Genomic DNA, 20,689 nt, shown 5'->3' with positions numbered 1-20,689 from the left:
TGCCAGTGCTGTCTGCTTATAACCTTGACCTACTCTACCTACGTAGATGTCATTTGTGTTCGGACAGGTATGCTGAAAGAACTTGTAAGGTTGTTCAGTCATTGAATAAATCATTGATTAAAAGTTTTTGCTCCCCTCAAATGACTTTTTTTTTTCTGGTTAGAAAAGTAATACAGTCTGACTGCAGACTGTTTTTAAAAAATATAAAGAAAAGATCGAGTGTAATCATACAATTTAGAAGTGTCCATTTTTTCCCCAAATCTTTTGTGTGTACAAATTTTTTTTAACAAAAATGGGTTATACTAGACAAACATAGTCTATAATCTTTTTACATAACAGTATCATGTAGTAGTCTCTTTTGAGATTATAGAATTCCGAGTAGTATTTTAGATTCAGCAACAAGCAGATTCATCTCCTACTTCATATTTTATAGATGTAGTTTGGTAACTTCATTAAAAAGGAAAACATTTTACCTAAATAGAATTTTGAGTCAAAATGGGTTTTGGTAACTTTTTATAAATATTCTTTCATGCTCTCTCAATAGTGATGTTTTTTAAGGTATAGAAAATGTTAATGCTTACATGCAAAAATGGCATGAGTATCACGATTATGTTCAGATCATAAATAATGGAAATAGAGGATCTAGAGTATTGCCGAAGTAGACCAGGAGTAGACTTAAGGAGAAACTGATAGCAAAAATAATTTTTCACTTGCTACCATATTTGACATCCCACCATCCAATTATTAAAAGGTTGAATCTGCCCCTTTCCATCGAGCCTTAATCTATGTCAGTCTTAACTGTCTTACTTTCTCACTGAATTATTTCCACCTTAAATTAATATTCTCAAAACATACTTGTGCCTCAAAAGCAAAGTTTTTATTTTACAGAATCCAGCATGATTTATGATTGTTGACTTAACTCGAGAAAACACAAAATATGTCTCTCATGTTTAAAAAGTATCAGGGGCTAGCTTTTCAACGAGATTGTACCTATTTCACTAATGTCCTCATAGTTTGTTTTTCTAAAACCTTTTTATTTTGAAATAAATTTAGATTCACAGAAGAGTTGCAAAAGTAGTACAGAGAATTCCTGTATACCCTTCACCCAGCTTCCCCTAATATTAACATCTTATATACCATGGTACATTTATCAAAATTAAGATATTAACACTGGTAAACTATGAACTAAACTATAGACTTTTATTCCAATTTCTCCAGTTTTTCCACTAATGTCATTCTTCTGTTCCAGAACCTAATCCAAGATACCATATTGTATTTAATTGTTATGTCATGTTAGCCTCCTTCAGTCTGTGAGTTCCTCAGTCTTATTTTTCATGACCTTGACAGTTTTGAAGAGTTTAGGTACTTTGTAAATTTCCCTCAGTATGCATTCGTCTGATGTTTCCTCATGATTAGACTGGGGTTATGGATTTGGAGAGAAATACCATAGAGGTGAAGCACTCTACTCATTACATCATAATATCAATATGACTTATTGCTGGTGATGTTCACGTTGATCACTTAGTAAAGGTGGCATCTGTCAGGTTTCTCCAGTGTAAAATTACTATTTTTCCCTTTCTACACTCTGTTAGAAACCAGTCGTTAAGAACCCACACTCAGGGGAAGGGAACTAAGCTCCACTTCCTGGAGGGAGGAGTGTTCAAAGAATTTGTGGGCATATGTTAAAACCACTGCAGTAATAAATATTTGGGGGGGACAAATTTTGAGGCCATGCAAAAAATATCCTAAGTCTCCTTGAAGTTTCACCCACTAATTTTAGCATTCATCGGTGGATCTTGCCTGTAGCAGTTAATCTACCAGTGGTTTTCTATTTCTCTCATCCCTTCTACATGCATTAGTTGGAATCCTCATGTAAGGAAGTGTTGTCTCTCCTCTCCTATTTATTTAGTTAATGATTTATACACTTATGGCCTCATGGATATTTATTTTATTCTTTGGGTTATAATCCAGTACATGATTGTTTACTTTGTGGCTCAGATTGTTGCCTTGGCCATTGAGGTTGGCGTCTGTCCTTTTAACATGCCATGTCCCTGTAAATTTTTTTCTCTAGCATTTTGCCCAAAATGTTACTCAAGGATGGCTATAGATATTCTTTAGGTGTTTCTCACAATGAAAGAGACCTGATTAAAAACGCAAAATTAAAATGTTCTCTGATCTCTCAGCACAGTGCTTTGTAAAAGGCACCGTGTTATATTTTGGATGAATAAGTCAGTTTACCTTCACACAGATAGGTATGTTAAACATAAGAGTGGGGAAAAACAGACTCCGGACTACTTATGGGGAGAAAATATGAAGTGTCGTTGTCATAGTAAATTAGACATGAAAAGAACCTGAGGAAATTGTGATTGGGAACAGTGGGTAGGATTTACTAGAACTATCTGATTTAGGTGAGTGGTGATTACAGTTGTACATAAAGATTTCTCAACTGATATAATTCAGTTTTTTCACCTAAGTCAAAATGGTATTGCAGACTGAAAACTTAATCCAAAGTCTTGAGAATAAAAGAAAAATACATTTAAAGTCTTACTATTTGCTAAATTATTCTTGACTCTTTGTACCAAAATTCTGATATTGAGCTTTCTAACTTTAGATTTGTGTATTTCCTATCAACATTTTTACTGTGTTCTGTTTTGTAAATATAGTTACAGAAATGTCTTTAAGTGATCTCAAATATGAATTCTGTTGTACATCCTGTGTATTAATAGTTTAGAAATAAGGTACTATAGGAGTAGGTAATTTAAAACGTTCCAGTGCAGGTAACATGCTGTTGATCACAGTCTCCTGGTGTGTGAACTCAATAAGGCAAGAAGTTTGTTAGTTGATTTTGTTTGCCATTCTCCTCCACGTTTCTTGTGGTGTTAGTGAAGCTGATGGTTTGGGAGAGAACAAAATAGCCTTCTTTGACAAGATTCGTTTTAGAACAGAGTGCTCAACTCTTCATGTTATTTACCATGGCTCTGAGCCTTAAATTATCAGGAACTCATAAATAATGTTTCAAAATAATGCCGCTTGTAAAATTTAAAAAGAATGATAATTGAAAAGTAATTTTTAAAAAAATTGACTACTAATTTCCTTGAAATCATAATGTAACTTGTAGCACAGTTAGGAAGCTTTCATGTTTTTTACAGCCTTATGGTTATTCTGAAAGAGAGAAATTGATCTTTAAGGTAATGAATGATACCACAGGCAGCATATGTGGGCCCAGTGCTGTCTTTTACTGTAAAGGGGTCCAGTACCACTGATTCAGAGGATGTTTATTGAGTGTTTACTGGATGCCTGGCACTGTCCTGAGGGAAACTGGTAAATTCAGGGCATTTGTTGTATCAAAATTTTTGTTAAAAACTAAGTAATTGTAGTAGTATCGGTGGTGTGATTTTTTTTTCTTGCTGACTGAAATGTAAATTCATTGCTAATGTTCAGTGTTCAGCATTCTTAAGAATTCATTTGGTCTAATTAAAGAGAAAGCTATCAGTAGTACTGAAGTGAGTCAGCACAGCAACTGTATTGACTAAAATAAAAGTTGTTTGGTATTAGGTACCAATAATTTATTAAGGGTAAATTTTTATAATCATTATCCCCACTACCCCCTTTTTTCCTTAGGATCTCAACTGGAAAGGATGTTAGTTGTTAAGTTCATCCTATGTTTCAATCAACTCTTCCTAATGACTTATTTAAAAGCTTACTTCCTTCTGTGACCTTTATTTTGCTGCTGACTAGGGCACTTTGGATTTTCAAAAAAATTCTTTCCTTTAGGTATAATTAGGAACAATAAGTGTACTATGGTAATTCGGTAAAACCAGAAAGCTATGTTTTAAGTAATACACATCACTGTATAAACCTAGGTAACAACAGTTGATTAATATTCACAGAGATAATCACTTCTAAACATCTTGCTTACATGTAAATCTGATAATTGTAATCTACACTTCATTTGCAAGTGATACTTGGGGTTCACTTTAAGTACGTAGCATTTTTTTTTTTAAACTAAATCACAAGGAAGAAAATTAAGAATCATGTATATCTTCTGGAAAAAAAATCTGTAAATTCTGGATTTTTTGACATTGCTTTAAAAGAACATACAGAGGGCTTCCCTGGTGGCGCAGTGGTTGAAAGTTCCCCTGCCGATGCAGGGGACACGGGTTCGTGCCCCGGTCCGGGAAGATCCCACATGCCGCGGAGCGGCTGGGCCGTGAGCCATGGCCGCTGAGCCTGCGCGTCTGGGGTCTGTGCTCCGCAACGGGAGAGGCCACAGCAGTGAGAGGCCCGCGTACCCACAAAAAAAAAAAGAAGAACATACAGAATTGGTCAGAGTTGGGAACAATCTATGAGAGATTCCTTTGGAGACCGTTGGCTGACCGTCTGTTGTCTTCAGGTTCATGAAAGAATCCCTGGGAATGTTTTGTTTTGTTTTGTTTTTTAACATCTTTATTGGAGTATAATCGCTTTACAATGGTGTGTTACTTTCTGCTGTATAACAAAGTGAATCAGCTATACATATACATATATCCCCATATCTCCTCCCTCTTGCATCTCCCTCCCACCCTCCCTATCCCACCCCTCTAGGTGGACACAAAGCACCGAGCTGATCTCCCTGTGCTATGCGGCTGCTTCCCACTAGCTATCTGTTTTACATTTGGTAGTGTATATATGTCCGTGCCTGGGAATGGTTTTTTGTTAGGTTTGGCAGTGGTAAAGGTGCATAAACATAGCCTAGCTTTCATTGTTTTCCAAAGAATGCTTTAATACAAGCTTAGAATGTTGGGAAAGTTGTGCATTTACACAGCCTTTGATTTTACTGCATCTCCAGTTTAAGATATTTATAATACAGACTTTCAGAAGTTAAATGATCCATTTTAAAGGGAGAGAATTCCAGGTGGATGCTAGGGAAGGATCATAAAAGCCCTTCGTTGGAGGATTCTTATGAAATAATGACTTTAGATTGGAATTTGAAGGAGAGATACGTTTCATTGGCAAGAACAATGAAAAGTTAACTCCCGGTATTCTAATATTGCAGAAGAGTGGGATTTTTCTAGCATAGCTCTTCGGCCCTCCAAGAATGCATATCACTTATGTTTCCTTTCATTCATTGCTTGGCAGTGGAAGTTCAGCTGATATTAGAGATCACGGGTGGCATTGCCTATCTTATTTTTACATAATTCTGTCATGTTCAGTGATTCATCAAAAGGGCTCCTGCTGTTTGTTGCAGTTTGGTCTTCTGTTAGGCCGTTCGGTCTTCTGTTAGGCCGTTCATGGGCTTTTCAGAAGCTGTAGTCTTCCTCAGTGAGCTGTTATTCTTGGCTATATTTTTGTTGTCGTAGAACTTAAAATACAATATGCTTTTTATTAACGTGATTTTCTTTTTCTCTTTGCAGTGATTATTTATTCAAGTTACTTCTGATCGGCGACTCTGGAGTTGGAAAGTCTTGCCTCCTTCTTAGGTTTGCAGTAAGTTGAAATCAAAATGCTTTTAAAGAAATTAATGCTGTTTATGTTTTCTAGGGAGACAAAAGATTAAACAGTTTTATTCAGAATATTAACTTTTCCAGAATTTATATATTATATATAAAGCCTCCAAGTGTACATCCCCAGTGATATCTAGACTCTTAAATAGAAGAAATGCTGTTGCTCTTCAAAGAAATTCAAGCAAAGTGTAGTTATAAAGTCAGAGTGTCTAATACTCTTCTTGGAGATCAGTGTTTCATTCCAACATAAGTAGTGAGGTAAGGGGAAAATAATAGGTCTGTGTTGAAAGTGACTTGATGGAAGACAAATCTTCAAGTAAAACTTTAGTAGAATAAAAAAAAAAAGCAGGGCCTGGTACAAAATTTTTTTGAAAATGGCATAGTGTTCTATATGCTGAAATTTACAAACTGATAAGTAACTTTCAACCTAATAAATAAAATCTACAGTCTTATTCATAGTCTTATCAGCTGCCTTTAAATTTAGCATGTTTTCCTTCTCACTGTCTAGATCATTGGTTCTTAAGAGTATGGACCAGTGGGGATTATCAAGACCGTCTTGGGGTCCAGGAGATCAAAACTACTTTCCTAATAACACTAAACCATTAGTATTTATTAAGTAAATAATTACTTAGTACTAAGGCAAAAGACATTTGCCTTTTTTCACTCTATTGATCTTTGCTCTGATGATGCAAAAGCAGTGGTGGGTAAAACTGCCGGTGCCTTATTAGCACCATGTTGAAGTAGTGCTAAGCCCCAAATTATACTCACAGTCCTGGTGTTTACCTCTGTTCACTCACAGTGGGGAAAAGCACCATTTTCATTTAAGAGTGTCTTTGATGAAACAGTAAAAATGATTAATTTTTTTCATATTTTTAAAAATTGAGGTATAGTTGATATACAATATTATATGTTTCAGGTGTACAACATAGTGATTCACAGTTTTTAAAGGTTATACTCCATTTATAGTTATTATAAAATATTGGCTCTGTTCCCTGTGTTGTACAATATGTCCTTGTAGCTTTTTATTTTATATAGAGTAGGTTGTACCTCTAAATCCCCTACCCCTATCTTGCTCCTCCCTCTTTCCCTCTCCCCAGTGGTAACCACCAGTTTGTTCTCTATGAACAAACTGTGAGACTGTTTCTTTTTTGTTATAGTCATTAGTTTATTTTTTTTAGATTCCACATGTAAGTGATATCATACAGTACTTGTCTTTGTCTGACTTATTTCAGTTACGATAATACCCTCCAAGTCCATCCATGTTGTTGCAAATGGCAAAATTTTATTGTTTTTTATGTCTGAGTAGTATTCCATTGTATGTATATGTATACACCTTTATTCATTCAATCTGTTGATGGACACTTAGGTTGCTTCTAAAAATGATTAATTAATAAAATCTTGATCCTCAAGTATTCTTTTTTTAAATATTCTGTGTGAAGAAATGAGTTTGCATAAAGTAGTTTTACTGAAGACTGGAGTATGTTGGTTGTCTTAAGGGAAAGAAAAGCACTTGTATAGTTGTTTCCATTTTGAGCTAAACTAGCTGCTTTTTTCATTGAACATTTTTTTATTTTTACTTGAAAGAACAACTAACAAACTGTAATTATGTAGAATTGAGTATTGGGTACACATTTTATTAGATGAACAGACATTATCACTTCAAGGAAAATATCTAGCAGCATTTTGCTGCCTGTAATAAATTCAAGCTTTTCAAAGGAAAATTAGAATTTTAGAAAACTTAAAATTCACCACTGCAAGCTTGACAGCATCTCAAATACTTAATATGACTTTTCTGATGATATAAGTGATATTAATGAATTCCATATATATATATATATATATATATGTATAAAACTTCACTATATATAATAGTTAAAAAATGAGACCATGGAAGTACCAGAATAAAACCTAGGTGACTCTTTAATCTTGTGTGAAAGTATTTTCTAACACAGAAAAAAAATCAGGAAAGAAAAGATTGTTAAATTTGATTGCATTAAGATTAATGCTGAGCACATAAAAATGTTGGAAAACAAATGGTACTAGGAAAAAAATATATATGAGGAAGGGGTGATATTCTCAATATATAAAGCACACTTACACATTAATAATAAAAGGATGTTTGCCCTGATTGAAATATGAGCAAATACATGAGCGGGCGGTTCACAAAAGGAGAAATACAAATTGCCAATAAATATGAAAAAAATGTTCAATTTTATTTGTATTTAAAGGACTTTAAAATTAGATATTACTTTTATTAAATTGGCAAATATTAAAAATAAATTAAAATTAAGAATAATTCCTAGTATTAAATCAGCAATTCAAAAAAAAATCAGCAATTCTAGGTAGGTGGGAAGAAGCTGGCCTCTCTAGAGGAAAATGGCTATAGCCTGAGGTATTTTTGCTTCAAAGAAAATTCTTTCCAGGATGCCTATTGACCTAAGTCATAGGTTTTCATACTACCTACACAGTAGAATCACCTAGGATGCATTTTGAAAATACTGATTCTCACACCCCTGAAGTAGACAAGCTGCGAAAGGTGTGATAAATGTATAAGCTTTGGGAGTACAGAGGGAAGAATCTCTTAACTGTTGGCTGAATAGTTGGGCAATGTTTGGACAGTCAGTATTATTGCCTGAGCTCAGAATTGAAAAATGAATAAAAATTGTCATGTGACCCAGGGACTGGGGAGTAGGGGGATAAAGCTTGGGAGTGGGGAGAAGGAGATACTGAGAATTTGGACAGTAGGAAGGGCATGTGCAATGGTTCAGAGGCACACAAGTGAGGGTCATTTAGGGGTTTATAAGAATTCTAACAGCATTTGTAAGTATTTCTAACAAAGTAAGTGGCATGTACGAGTGCTGAATGAATGTTTATTGCATTCATTTTGTTCTCTATCCACTTTCTATAGTACCTGATGCTTATTAGACAAGTAAAAAATTTGAATTTAATGATGAGCATTTTGTCAAATTGCAGTCAATGCTTCAAGAGTATCCTTTTATCCAGTGATTCTGTGTATGCATTAATGTGAATATATGTGGAGGATAAGTCAGCATAGCTACCTCTAGCCACTTGGAACTCTCTTTGATCACATTTTATTCTTTAGTGATCTTTGTTTCAGTCTCATGTACACATCAGGTTCAGCATTATCAAGACTTCCCCACACTGGCTTCATTTAATCCTTTTTCCCTTTCTCTTTGTTGGGAGTGCCACAAATGCAGATCCCAAATGTGTCATTTTCCCCTTATATACTTCAATATGTATTTCTAAGAACTGGACATTTTCCTATAAAATACATTTTATTTTAATATTATTTTATAGGATGTTATAGTTGGTTTGATTCACGATTCAAAACATGGTTCACACAGACTCATAGACATAGACAGTTGTTGCCAAGGGGAGGGGAGGATGGGGTGGGATGGAGTGGGAGTTTGGGGTTAGCAAACGGAAACAATTATATATAGAATGGAAAAACAACAACGTCCTACTGTATAGCACAGGGAACTATATTCAGTTTCCTGTGATAAACCATAATGGAGAAGAATAAAAAAAGAATTTGTATATACGTATAATTGAATCACTTTGCTGAACAGCAGAAATTAACACAACATTGTAAATCAGCTATACTTCAATTTAAAAAAAAGGTGTAATCTAAAAAGTTTAAAAGTTTATTGTTCACATAAAAACTTGTACACAAATGTTCACAGCAGCATTGTTCATAATAGCCAAAATGTAGAAACCACCCAAATGTCCACGAACTGATGAATGGATAAACAAAATGTGGTATATCCATACAGGGTACTATTTTTCAGCCATGAAAAGGAATGAAGCCATTAATTTTGGAATTAAATAGTGCTGATGGTTGCACGACCTTCTGAATATACTAAAAACCACTGAATTGTACATTTTAAAAGGGTGAATTTCATGTATGTGAGTTATATCTGTTTAAAAAGTCGCAACTAAGAAATAAAATTGACTTCTAAAAAATTTCAGGAGAGTGACATGATCATAGCTTTGTGGTGAATAAGTGGATGGGGAGGAGCAAGAGTTCCACTGATTAGAAAATTAGAAAAATCTTTCATAATAATTGAAAATATAAAACCTTTCTCTATGTGATGTATGTAAAGAATTTGCCAAGAGATGTTTGGAAAAATTAAAGAATAGCTATTGAAAAAAAATGTTTTAAGAAGAAACCATTGTTAAATAGCACTTTGTCTTCAGAACATGAACAGAGTGCAGGAGAGGATGGAGTGGCTGTTCTCAACATGTTATGCCTTATAAACTTTATCAGCTTTGTAGATAAAAATTAACTTTATATTTTCTTATTTACTCTGTTGAACATTCATTTTAATTGTTAGCTTTCCTTCCCTTCAGGATGATACATATACAGAAAGCTATATCAGCACAATTGGTGTGGATTTCAAAATAAGAACTATAGAGTTAGATGGGAAAACAATCAAACTTCAAATAGTAAGTAATTTTTGGACTAGAAATTTTTGTGGAAATTATTTTGGTAAATTTAGAGTGTATTTGTTACTAATATGTTAACAAAATTAAAGTATCTTAAGAATCATTCCTCTAATGACAGTGGTAGAATAAGAATTGTTTAGATTAAAAATGATATGATGGGCTTCCCTGGTGGCACAGTGGTTTAGAGTCCGTCTGCCGATGCAGGGGACACAGGTTCGTGCCCCGGTCTGGGAAGATCCCACATGCCACGGAGCGACTGGGCCCGTGAGCCATGGCCTCTGAGCCTGCGCGTCCGGAGCCTGTGCTCCGCAACGGGAGAAGCCACGGCAGTGAGAGGCCTGCGTACCGCAAAAAAAAAAAAAAAAAAAAATGATATGATTACCTTCCTCATTGAATTTTCTATTCATAAAGCAGAGAAATACATGTTTTTAAGTCAAACTTGGTCCTAGTTCTTTTTCTTGTGCTTTTATCAGTGTGGTCTAAGGGGTCTAAGTTGAGGTTTACCTTGTCTTATAGCAGAAGTATATTGAGCAATTTTCGTATGTCTTTTATTGTGCTGAATACTATGGAACATTCGAAGAAACCTAGGAGAGGTTCTTCATATGTGGTTTAGTTGAAGAGTATTTATTAGATAGTATGTACCAACTTTGTAGAAAAGTAGAATTTCATTGGAAGGGAACTTAGCTTTTCTTACATATTTTACAGCTCAGAAGATGGATGCTAAGAGATTCAGTGACTTGCCTACAGTTACTAGCAGAACCAAGTAACCCATAGCTCTCTGTTTTCAATATTTTGTGTCTCTGTGCTGTCCTCACTCCCTTATCAATCCTTATATCCTCAACCCTGAATTAGAAGTAGGCAGTTGTAGTAGAAACTTAATATGGGTCTGGCTACTACCAGTGTGGACATACCTATGGTCATAAAAAAAAAAATCTCTGGGTATCTTTTAGAGTTGGCTGTTAGTATGAGGTAACATAGAAAACAAGTGACTGTTCTTTATATAGAATTGATAACACCCTGAACTGGAAGGAGTTCTGAATTTGGAGTCAGAAAACTTGGATTTGTTGTCTTCATTCTGCTATTTATTAGAGAGTCATGGGTTTAACTTCATTTTTTTTCCTGAGACTCAGTTTCTTACCTCTAAAATGAGTGTGATAATGCTTGATTTACTAACTAATAAGGTAGTTGTGAGAACCAAATCTATAGCTCTGTGTATGTGTGTATGATAATGTATGTGAAAGCCCTTTGTAAACTTTTAGGCAATATACAATTGTTACTGATGATGCAACACACCCAGACAAGTGGATATTTGATAGGTTATTATTTTTTTTCTTTGTTCTCTTATGTGACTCTGATAAGGAAAAGAAAGGTACATTACAAAAGAATTGTGGATTTTGATACAAGTGACCAACACCCTTGATATCCCAAATTAGGACTTGCAAGGATGTAGTTATCAGAGATACCTTGAAATACTTTCAACCAATGAACAGAGTATCTTCCATATTGATTTTTCCCATTATATGCAGAGTGCCAGCTTGGCACCATAAAGAATATTTCAGAAAGAAGCACCCAAGCCTGTAACTACTGATGGGAAATGACTGTGTTATGTGTGATCATTGGTATTCATAACATTTGGGTATATATTTGTGAAACACTTATATATTGCTACTTCCTCTGGCTGGAAGGGATCTTATAGGGCACTCACTCAGTCTTCTTTCATCTTCAGTAGGAATTTCCTTTCCCTATCTGGTGCCTTTTTTGAACATTTCTGAGAAGCTCACCATTTTTCAAAGCAGCTAGTTCCATTTATAAATAACCTCTTAGTTATTAATTCTTTATTTTGAGCCAAAGCCAGTTTCCTTTAACTTCTGTCTCTTACTGCTCAGCCTTTTGTAGCTGCCTGATAGAGATTAATTTCTTTTCTATTGGCAGCCTGCCATTTAGATTGATCTTACCACACCTTCTACCTCTGAAGTTGGTCATTCCCTTCTGGAAGCATGTTTTCAGAACCTTTTACAATTTGGGTTTGGGTTGCTCTTACATTTTATACGTGTCATTTATTAAAATATTCCTAAAATCAAGTACAAAGATATAATCCAGCCTGTGTGACTACATGGGGTAAATTCTCTATTGATTCGGACTCTGAATTTTTTTTCTCTCACACTTCAGGGACTCATGCCATTTTCTCTTCATTGGCCCATTCAAGGACATAAAAAGAAAACCTGTGTTTACTACATTTGCTGCCTCAGTAACCATTTTACCTACTAGTTTGGATCTTAAAGTTTTTGATTGGTTTTTTTGTTTGATTTTTTAAGTCTTATATTTTGTGACTAGGGCATTAAAAATCTTAATGCAGGATTTTACTTTTAACCCTGTTACATTTCATCTTGCCTGGTTTGAATTACCCTTCCAAGTTTTCTGGATCTTTCAAAATGATTGGGTTTATCTATATTTTAATTATCTTTTCTGCTTTTCCTGTTCAAGTGTGCCATCTGCGTCTTTATCAGAGTTGGTGACTACAGAACATTCAGCAGTGCGGGGCATGTACAGAGTGTAGTCCTATACCATGAAAGGCCTCTTTCTGTGATGGTTTATTCATTTTCGAAGCTTTATGGAAATGCATACGTTACACAGACATTCAGGTAGATTCAAGGTTGCAGGGATGAATGAAACACAGCCCCATAGGAGGAGATCCCATTTCAGTGGGAGAGACAAACATGGGAAAATCAGTTACCCTGTGATTATGAGGGGTAATGAGGATTATGTACATAAAGGGTGATCAATTACAGAGGAAGGTATTGTTAGGATATAGAGTCAGCAGAGTTTTCAGAGTGGCAAGGAGACCTCAGAAGTTTTGCTCTTTGGATGCCATTGCTTAGTCAGCTACAATTCTTTGTTAACATTTATTCAGAAACATTTTCTTCCTGTTGTTGTGCTATCTTTGTTAAAGGGGTTGGTGGGCAGAGAAGAGAAGGGAACTAACATTTTACTGAGCAGCATCTACAATCAGGCGTTGTGCTAGGCATTTTACAAGCATTAGTTCATTTAAACTTAGCAGTTCTATAAAGTGAGCGGTATCTGGGATTTATAGACGAAGAAACTGTTAGGTGACTCTCCCTAGAGTTAAATATCCCGGAAGCTAAAGAAGATGTTTTGAAGTCACGTTGGCTTGGCTCCAGAGGTCGTGATTCTCCAAGGATATCCTGAAAGACTTGAGGCTCCTTACTGATACAGTAGATCTAGATAGTCTCCTGACTCTCATAGGCTAGTACTTTGGACGAAAAAGGTAATGTAGCTATGGTGGCTTTTGTTTGTTTTAAGTTAACAGTTGTTAACATACTACCTTATTTGCTTCATTATTACTTCTCCCCGCCCTCCCCCCTCAGTATGTTAAATTACAGATACGGTACTTTACTCCAGAAATACTAATTATGCATCTCTATTTTACTATGTAACCACCATTATTACATTTAACAAAACTGACACTAATGCCTTAATGTTATCTAATATCCAGTTTGTATTTAAATTTCCCCAAAATTAAAGCTTATTTTTAACAGCTCTATGTTGGCTAGGTCTTAGAAAAGGAAGTGATTTCACTGAGTGCTCCTGAACTTTTTTTTTTTTTGCCATCTAGGACTAGTGGGGATCAATGTCAAGTTCACAGATATATTCCAAAACTTTACAATTCCTTCCCACTAAAGGCTGTTGCATCTTAATCTCCACTTGTCTTAGGCTTTAAGTCCACTTTTTGTTTTTGTTTCCTTAATGGTAACCATTAAGTAACCATTCTGTTATTTCCCCATCAATCAAGATGTTATCTTTTACTGGTATTTTTTAGTGGGGCAGGTAGCTTTTCTAAACAATTTTTTTTAAGAAAAGGACATTGTCTAGGAGCAATTTAAACAAAATTCTCATTGCCCTCGTTAAACTTGTGGCTTTAAAAATCTGTTTCTTGATTTTTTTTTTTTTTTTTTGGTCTGCATTGGGTCTTCATTGCTGCGCGCGGGCTCTCTCTAGTTGTTGCGAGCAGAGGCTACTCTTCTTTGAGGTGCGGTGGCTTCTCTTACTGCGGAGCACGGGCTCTAGGTGCACGGGCTCAGTAGTTGTGGCACACGGGCTCAGTAGTTGTGGCGCATGGGCTTAGTTGCTCTGTGGCATATGGGATCTTCCCGGACCAGGACTCGAATCTGTGTCACCGGCATTGGCAGGTGGATTCTTAACCACTGTGCCACCAGGGAGTCCCTTGGTATTTTTAATAGTTTTTTTTTAACCCAGAGCTTTAATGTAGCAATGTTATTTGTTTCCAGTGTTGGAGCCTGAATGAAGTGTGGTAACGTGCTCTTAAAATGAATTTTATAAAAGTATTTGGAATCATGTTACCTACATGGTTTTCCCTGGGATTAAAATAATTGTTCCAGAGATGGCTAAAGTGCTGTCTTGACGGGTGGTTATCTGCATTAGGTCCTGTCAGCGCTTTCCATGATGATCAATTGTGCCAGCAAGTAATTCTGTCTTATGTGTGAGAGTTGTACTGTGTTACAGGGGTGTTAGTAGACCAGTAGCTTTCCTAAAACCAAGTCAGCCTGTCTTTGCATTCATACTAGCCTGGCACAATGCTAAAGGCTGTAGAGAATATGAAAAGTATGACAGTTTCTGATCTCAAAGAGCTTATAATTATAGTACTGGTAGCATTACTGCAAGCTAAATTAGATACTACCTTCTTTTCTGAACCTTCGGGTATTTGGCAGTTACCCTGCAATTTAGTAGTGTGAGCACAGAGAGCTAATGCTTCTATATCAAATCCTGGTAATCCACAACTATGTAAACTAAACTGTTCTCCCTCCTCCCTCCTTTTCCCCAACTCTGTTTTAATGGAATTGTTTGGATTTCTTGATTGTTTTATAACAGTGGGACACAGCAGGCCAAGAAAGATTTAGAACAATCACCTCCAGTTATTACAGAGGAGCCCATGGCATCATAGTTGTGTATGATGTTACAGATCAGGTAAGCTCCAGGAAAAATTGTGTTATACTGACAAAGTAGTAAGTTACTATTTGATAAATAGCAGACTATTTTACTTTACATATAAGCCATTAGTATCATTTATATGGCAGAAAACTTTGTCCACCCCTAAGGAAGGACATAAAAAACGTTTTAAACCAATGTTATTTTTTAAGGACAGGTACATTGTTATTTTTCTCCCCTACATCATTTGAACACCTAATGAATGGGTCAACCAAAATTTCCTAATATTTTCCTTTAGTAAATAGGAAATTTAGTAATTGGTTTTACATTTGCTTTCAAGGGACCCAAGTTATATTTATTATCAACTAAATAACTGATCATTTTGTCAAGAGTGTGTAGGGAACTGGGATTGTTTGGCTTATACTGTGTTTTGGGTGCCAAGTGTTAACAGGAATTTGCCTGGTAATTAGACCCGTCGGAATTGCCAAAAGTAAGATTAGAGGCTTCTGCCTGTGGAGTATGTGGTTCAGAAATAGGATGAACTTTGAGGAAGATTTTAAGAGGAGAGTGAGTAGCTAAAGGTGAGCTGTTGAAAGAAGGTAGGGGGATGTGGAGGTACTGTGAAGAATGTGGTCTGAGGGCCGTAATTGTTCTTTTGATCAGAAAGTTAGAAAATTTCAGGGTCCTTTTATTTTGCCCATCAAAGAAAAGAATGAAAGATGAACTTTGAAAATTAGAATATATAATTCTTGTAGGAGATGTTAAATCTCACCTCAACTATGAAATCATAGCTAATTAGGAGATAGCTAGAATTACAGACTAGATTCAGCACCATTAGGAGTATTGGGTGAGTGATATCAACATGAGGAAAAAAATGTTGCTAGTTTTAAAAATCTCAAGTAATGACTTGTAATATTTAAAAATGGAAAATTTCCTCCCTTAAATATGACTATGGAAAAGAAAACAAGCATCTTTACTTTGGACCTGTTTATTTAATGATTTTTGACATCTCTGGTAGTTCACATTTAGTAGGCTTATTCATAAACCAAAATTTTGTCACGTTTCAAAAACCAGGTTTTGTAGTGCATATAAATGGCATACTCCAAAACAATTCGATTTGCCTGAGCTGTAGTTTAATGCTGAGCTGTATTTCCCTCTCAGATAAGGCATTTTCATCCTCAAGCCTTAAAATTCTGTTTTCTTATTCATGTACGTATGTATCATTTTAATATGTCAGTTCACTTCTTTCCCAGCATTAAGAGTTCTTTTTTTGTAGCTAGATTGTCTCACTAGCTCGTCTTAGGTCAGGAGAGATGCGTCTGTTTATCACTTGCTTCATTAGAACAGTTGTGTCCAGAACTATATTATCATTCTTTAAAATGTCTATCTTTTTAGGAGTCCTTCAATAATGTTAAACAGTGGCTGCAGGAAATAGACCGTTATGCCAGTGAAAACGTCAACAAGTTGTTGGTAGGGAACAAATGTGATCTGACCACAAAGAAAGTAGTAGACTACACAACAGCAAAGGTATGTTTAAAGTTTGATCTTCAAACTGAATTGGAAGGTGCTGAATTTGAATTATATATGGGTATGGAGTCACACAATGGCCGCAACCGCCTTATAAAAATACATGCGCCAGAATACTTTGACAGTAATAATTTGTGCAGTGTCTGCTTGGATTCAGTAAACTTAGTCCTTCATCAATCCCCATTTCAGATGATGAAATGCACTAAGTGAAAAAGATTTTTCAATTAATTGTGCCTTATATATTCTCTTAGGAATTTGCTGATTCCCTTGGAATTCCATTTTTGGAAACCAGTGCTAAGAATGCAACGAATGTAGAACAGTCTTTCATGACAATGGCAGCTGAGATTAAAAAGCGAATGGGTCCTGGAGCAACAGCTGGTGGTGCAGAGAAGTCCAATGTTAAAATTCAGAGCACTCCGGTCAAGCAGTCAGGTGGAGGTTGCTGCTAAAATTTGCCTCCGTCCTTTTCTCACAGCAATGAATTTGCAATCTGAACCCAAGTGAAAAAAAAACAAAATTGCCTGAATTGTACTGTATGTAGCTGCACTACAACAGATTCTTACCGTCTCCACAAAGGTCAGAGATTGTAAATGGTCAATACTGACTTTTTTTTTATTCCCTTGACTCAAGACAGCTAACTTCATTTTCAGAACTGTTTTAAACCTTTGTGTGCTGGTTTATAAAATAATGTGTGTAATCCTTGTTGCTTTCCTGATACCAGACTGTTTCCCGTGGTTGGTTAGAATATATTTTGTTTTGATGTTTATATTGGCATGTTTAGATGTCAGGTTTAGTCTTCTGAAGATGAAGTTCAGCCATTTTGTATCAAACAGCACAACCAGTGTCTGTCACTTTCCATGCATAAAGTTTAGTGAGATGTTATATGTAAGATCTGATTTGCTAGTTCTTCCTCGTAGAGTTATAAACGGAAAGATTACACTATCTGATTAATAGTTTCTTCATACTCTGCATATAATTTGTGGCTGCAGAATATTGTAATTTGTTGCACACTATGTAACAAAACAACTGAAGATATGTTTAATAAATATTGTACTTATTGGAAGTAATATCAAATGTATGGTGATAAGTATTGTTTTAATTCTTATGGCTAAAGGGAAATAGAGCCTTGCATTATACTCAAAACAGCCATTTGTGTGTGCAACCAGGGCATTGTAGACCTATCTTAGAGCAGCATCCAATATGCTTTCCAGATAATATAACTAATAAATGACCTAGGGAGGCTTCCGTGCTGCATAGGGATTTAATCAAGTTTAGTGGTTCAGGGAGATGTATGCTAATCTAGCCTGTTATCTCTGATCCTTCTCTAAAACCATTTGAAATGGCTTCATTGATCAACATTTTTTAATTCTGTGGTAGAGGTGGAAAGCAGCACACCTTTCCTAAGTGGCAGATGATTAGACTAACGTGTGCTAATGTTGTTTCTTCCATGCTTGGAGTCAGATGTCAGCTCTTATCCTTCACAGCTGTGTAGGCTGGAGGAGCGTTAAAGCATTGAAGTAGAACGCAGGAAATTTACTCTTCGCCCTAATTTTAGAAATTATATCCCTTAAAATTAGCTGAAAACAGGAATGCTGGGTGGGAATGATAAATGAGAGAAATATATTTATTTCAGTCGAATTTTGCACACGTGAAAATTTTGTTAACTAGGACCTTAAAGATCCTAGGGTTGGTTTTTATTGTGGGGAACAAAAATCTTTTGCTAATAACACTGGCATTTTAAGGTGATAGAAGTCAAAGAAAGATTGTTTCCTTGGGGTTGAACTAGCAGCCAAAACATTCTTTACTTAGGGGCTTGGGATGTGGCTGTTGGCAACGCATTTCATGGTGGGGTCTTTAATTCAATGGTAAAATTTAAGCTAAAACAAGCCAAAAATTATAGGTTTCTTTATTTTCACTAAACAGGCAACTGAAATACACGGTACAAAAATAAGTGGTAAGATTATTGTAAAATGAAATGGACAGAATAAATATTCAATTTAATTTTCCATCTATGAGAATTTCACAATAAAATCACAGTTTACTTTGTATTATAGATGTGCTTGTTGGATCTATTCATCCTCACATAAGGCAACTGAAAAATTCCTCAAGTTACCAGTAGTTATTTGGGTGAAGATTTTTTTTTAATGCTTCAGAAGGTTTGTTTTTTTTGCCTTATCAATACAGTATACAGGGGGAAAGAATTCAGAAACTGTTTTAAAGTAGATGATACAAATGTCAGAAGTGTGATGCAGTTCAGTTTTATACAGCAAGTTGTTCAAACTGTCAGCTTATTCTTGGTGAGTTAGCAAAAAAACATTACATGAATTTGAGATGTAAGCATATTTACATACTTATTCAGTTTGGAAAATTCTAGTGTTCTTTTTCCTCCATGGCAGTCCAGACTGGGGCTTACTGTAGATATTTCAGCATGCTTCACTGCTTGGCTATTTTAAATTTGCCAATAAATGCAGTTTGGTGGGGAGGGGGGAAATTCCCATTCCTACCCCCATTTTCAGGTACAAATATTTCAAGCTACTAATGGGCTTTTAATAATCCGTTCAACTCAGTAAAGGGAATTACTGCTCGCCATATTTTAAATAAGTGGCTGCCATGAATTAGCTTACATAAGGGAAGAGTATTCTAAACCTAAGCAGTCACAGTCTCTGGGAATCCTTACAGAATGATGATAGCCATTCTGGTATGAGCAGTAACTTCCTGTTCTTTGACCTTGGACCAAAATTTCCTTTGGCATGTATGTCGCCATTGCAGCATATTTTTCATCGGCCCTTCTTTATGTTCCCATTTAAGCTTCAAAACAGCCCTGTATTGACACTGTCTCCTATTTGTAGATGAGCTTAGCCCTGGAGCTTCAACAAGAACCCAGGTTTTGAAACTGCCAATCCAGCTCCTAGTACTGCCACTTCCCTGTGGACTTAAGTTCTACTAATTTAAGGGGACTACTAGGAAATTATAATACAGGTAAACTTGGGATTTTGGAACTACATGATATGTCACTGTAAGGCACTGCTGTCCTTAAGGTAATATGTACCACAGTGCACTGGCTAGCCAGGCCACTTGAATCTAACCTGGCTGTATTTGCTCATGGAATGCTGCTGGCAGCGTCTTCCTAGTCAGAAACAATTTCAGCTTGAGCTGTAAGGGAGGTCTTAAACAAACTTCTTATAGCACTGCCGAAGACATCATTAACAATTGTGTTGATACTCTTCAGTGGCATTCACAACTAGGTCCAGAGTAGGCACCCTTCAGTCACACCTTACTTCAAAGGAGGTGAACAAAAGTATCTTAGATCATCTCTAGTTAAAAGCAGTACTTTGTTGGGAAACAGGGTACTCCGAAATAAAATATTCTGTGAAAATTCCTGTCAGCTGAAGCTGATTATAATTATTAGGTTGAATGGTAGAATGGCATGTTCAGCATTCAACTGCTATAAAATACCATCAGCCAGTTAGTTTCTATAGGGTTGTCATCTTCAATTTTTTTGCTGACTAGTAAGACTTATTTTCATGTCGATCAAATGTTAGTAAATAAATGGTTTAACTCCCAAGGGCTGTCTTGTAACACACTCATTGGAAAGGCATGTACCAATTTATAGCCACAGAGAGAGGTGAAATGTATCAATTTAAGAACAGAGGCCATTAGATAGGCCTTTTTAACCAATTCTAGGCTTTTAAAAATACTTTACATATATAATGATCTGCTAGGAAGGTGTTCTGTCTTTTTAAAATCTCACTATGTGTGGAACCAAGATTAAAATAGAGATGGCAGAATCATAATACACAGTTGAGTTCTGATCATGCCGTTAGGCATTATGACAAATCATACCAGAGTAACAGAGGCACTTGAAATACTGCATTTTATATAGCTACTGTTGAATTATATATAGTTTTACTTCATAGTTAATCTTTAAATATTAGAACTTACAGCTCATTTTCCAGCATAAAGTCTGAGAAATTTTGAAGCAGAAAAGTCACGTTCATAGGATCTTAGTTCACACCTAGGTGGACCAGATGGTGTTAAGATCATGTGGCTCAGCCCCCAAAGCTAAAGTCCACAGCTTCTCTTAAAGAGGCTAATTTTGTATTAAATGTTTTATTCTGAGGGGATATCAGAAGTCTGCTCTATGAGAATAACTTCTAATGTTACCTTCTCTGGGTTCAGGTGACTTGTTCATTGCTTTATAAACTTAAAAGATCTTCCTTTCTTAAGCACTCTCCTCAAATGAGAAT

At 35.8% G+C, this 20,689-nt stretch overlaps 2 protein-coding genes across 12 annotated transcripts in view; one reads left to right on the top strand and one right to left on the bottom strand.

The window, feature by feature from the left end:
* RAB1A (RAB1A, member RAS oncogene family) overlaps window positions 1-18,488 on the top strand; it is a 27,898-nt gene extending 9,410 nt beyond the window's left edge. Inside the window, exons 2-6 of one of the 3 annotated variants that reach the window (XM_032652208.1) lie at window positions 5,394-5,466; window positions 9,855-9,950; window positions 14,859-14,954; window positions 16,311-16,442; window positions 16,694-18,488. In XM_032652208.1, the coding sequence (XP_032508099.1) occupies window positions 5,394-5,466; window positions 9,855-9,950; window positions 14,859-14,954; window positions 16,311-16,442; window positions 16,694-16,891 (595 nt within the window). In that variant the 3' untranslated portion in view covers window positions 16,892-18,488. Of the gene's footprint in view, window positions 1-5,393; window positions 5,467-9,854; window positions 9,951-14,858; window positions 14,955-16,310 lie in introns of all 3 variants that reach the window. The other 2 variants (XM_032652207.1, XM_032652209.1) reach the window with 2 other exon arrangements.
* CEP68 (centrosomal protein 68) overlaps window positions 5,400-20,689 on the bottom strand; it is a 37,455-nt gene continuing 22,165 nt past the window's right edge. For 5 of the 9 annotated variants that reach the window (XR_004352704.1, XR_004352705.1, XR_004352706.1 and 2 more), the window contains one exon: window positions 13,265-20,689. Coding sequence is in view for 3 of the 9 variants with exons in the window: in XM_032652203.1 (XP_032508094.1) it covers window positions 20,678-20,689 (12 nt within the window). In the remaining 6 variants the exon portion in view is untranslated. Of the gene's footprint in view, window positions 5,517-13,264 lie in introns of those variants that run through there. The other 4 variants (XR_004352708.1, XR_004352707.1, XM_032652204.1 and 1 more) reach the window with 4 other exon arrangements.

This window comes from Phocoena sinus, chromosome 13 (genome assembly GCF_008692025.1).
Source record: "Phocoena sinus isolate mPhoSin1 chromosome 13, mPhoSin1.pri, whole genome shotgun sequence".
In the NCBI taxonomy this organism is placed as follows: Eukaryota; Metazoa; Chordata; class Mammalia; order Artiodactyla; family Phocoenidae; genus Phocoena; species Phocoena sinus.
Note: the sequence above shows the minus strand (reverse complement) of the source record. Positions and strands in the feature narration are given on the sequence as shown.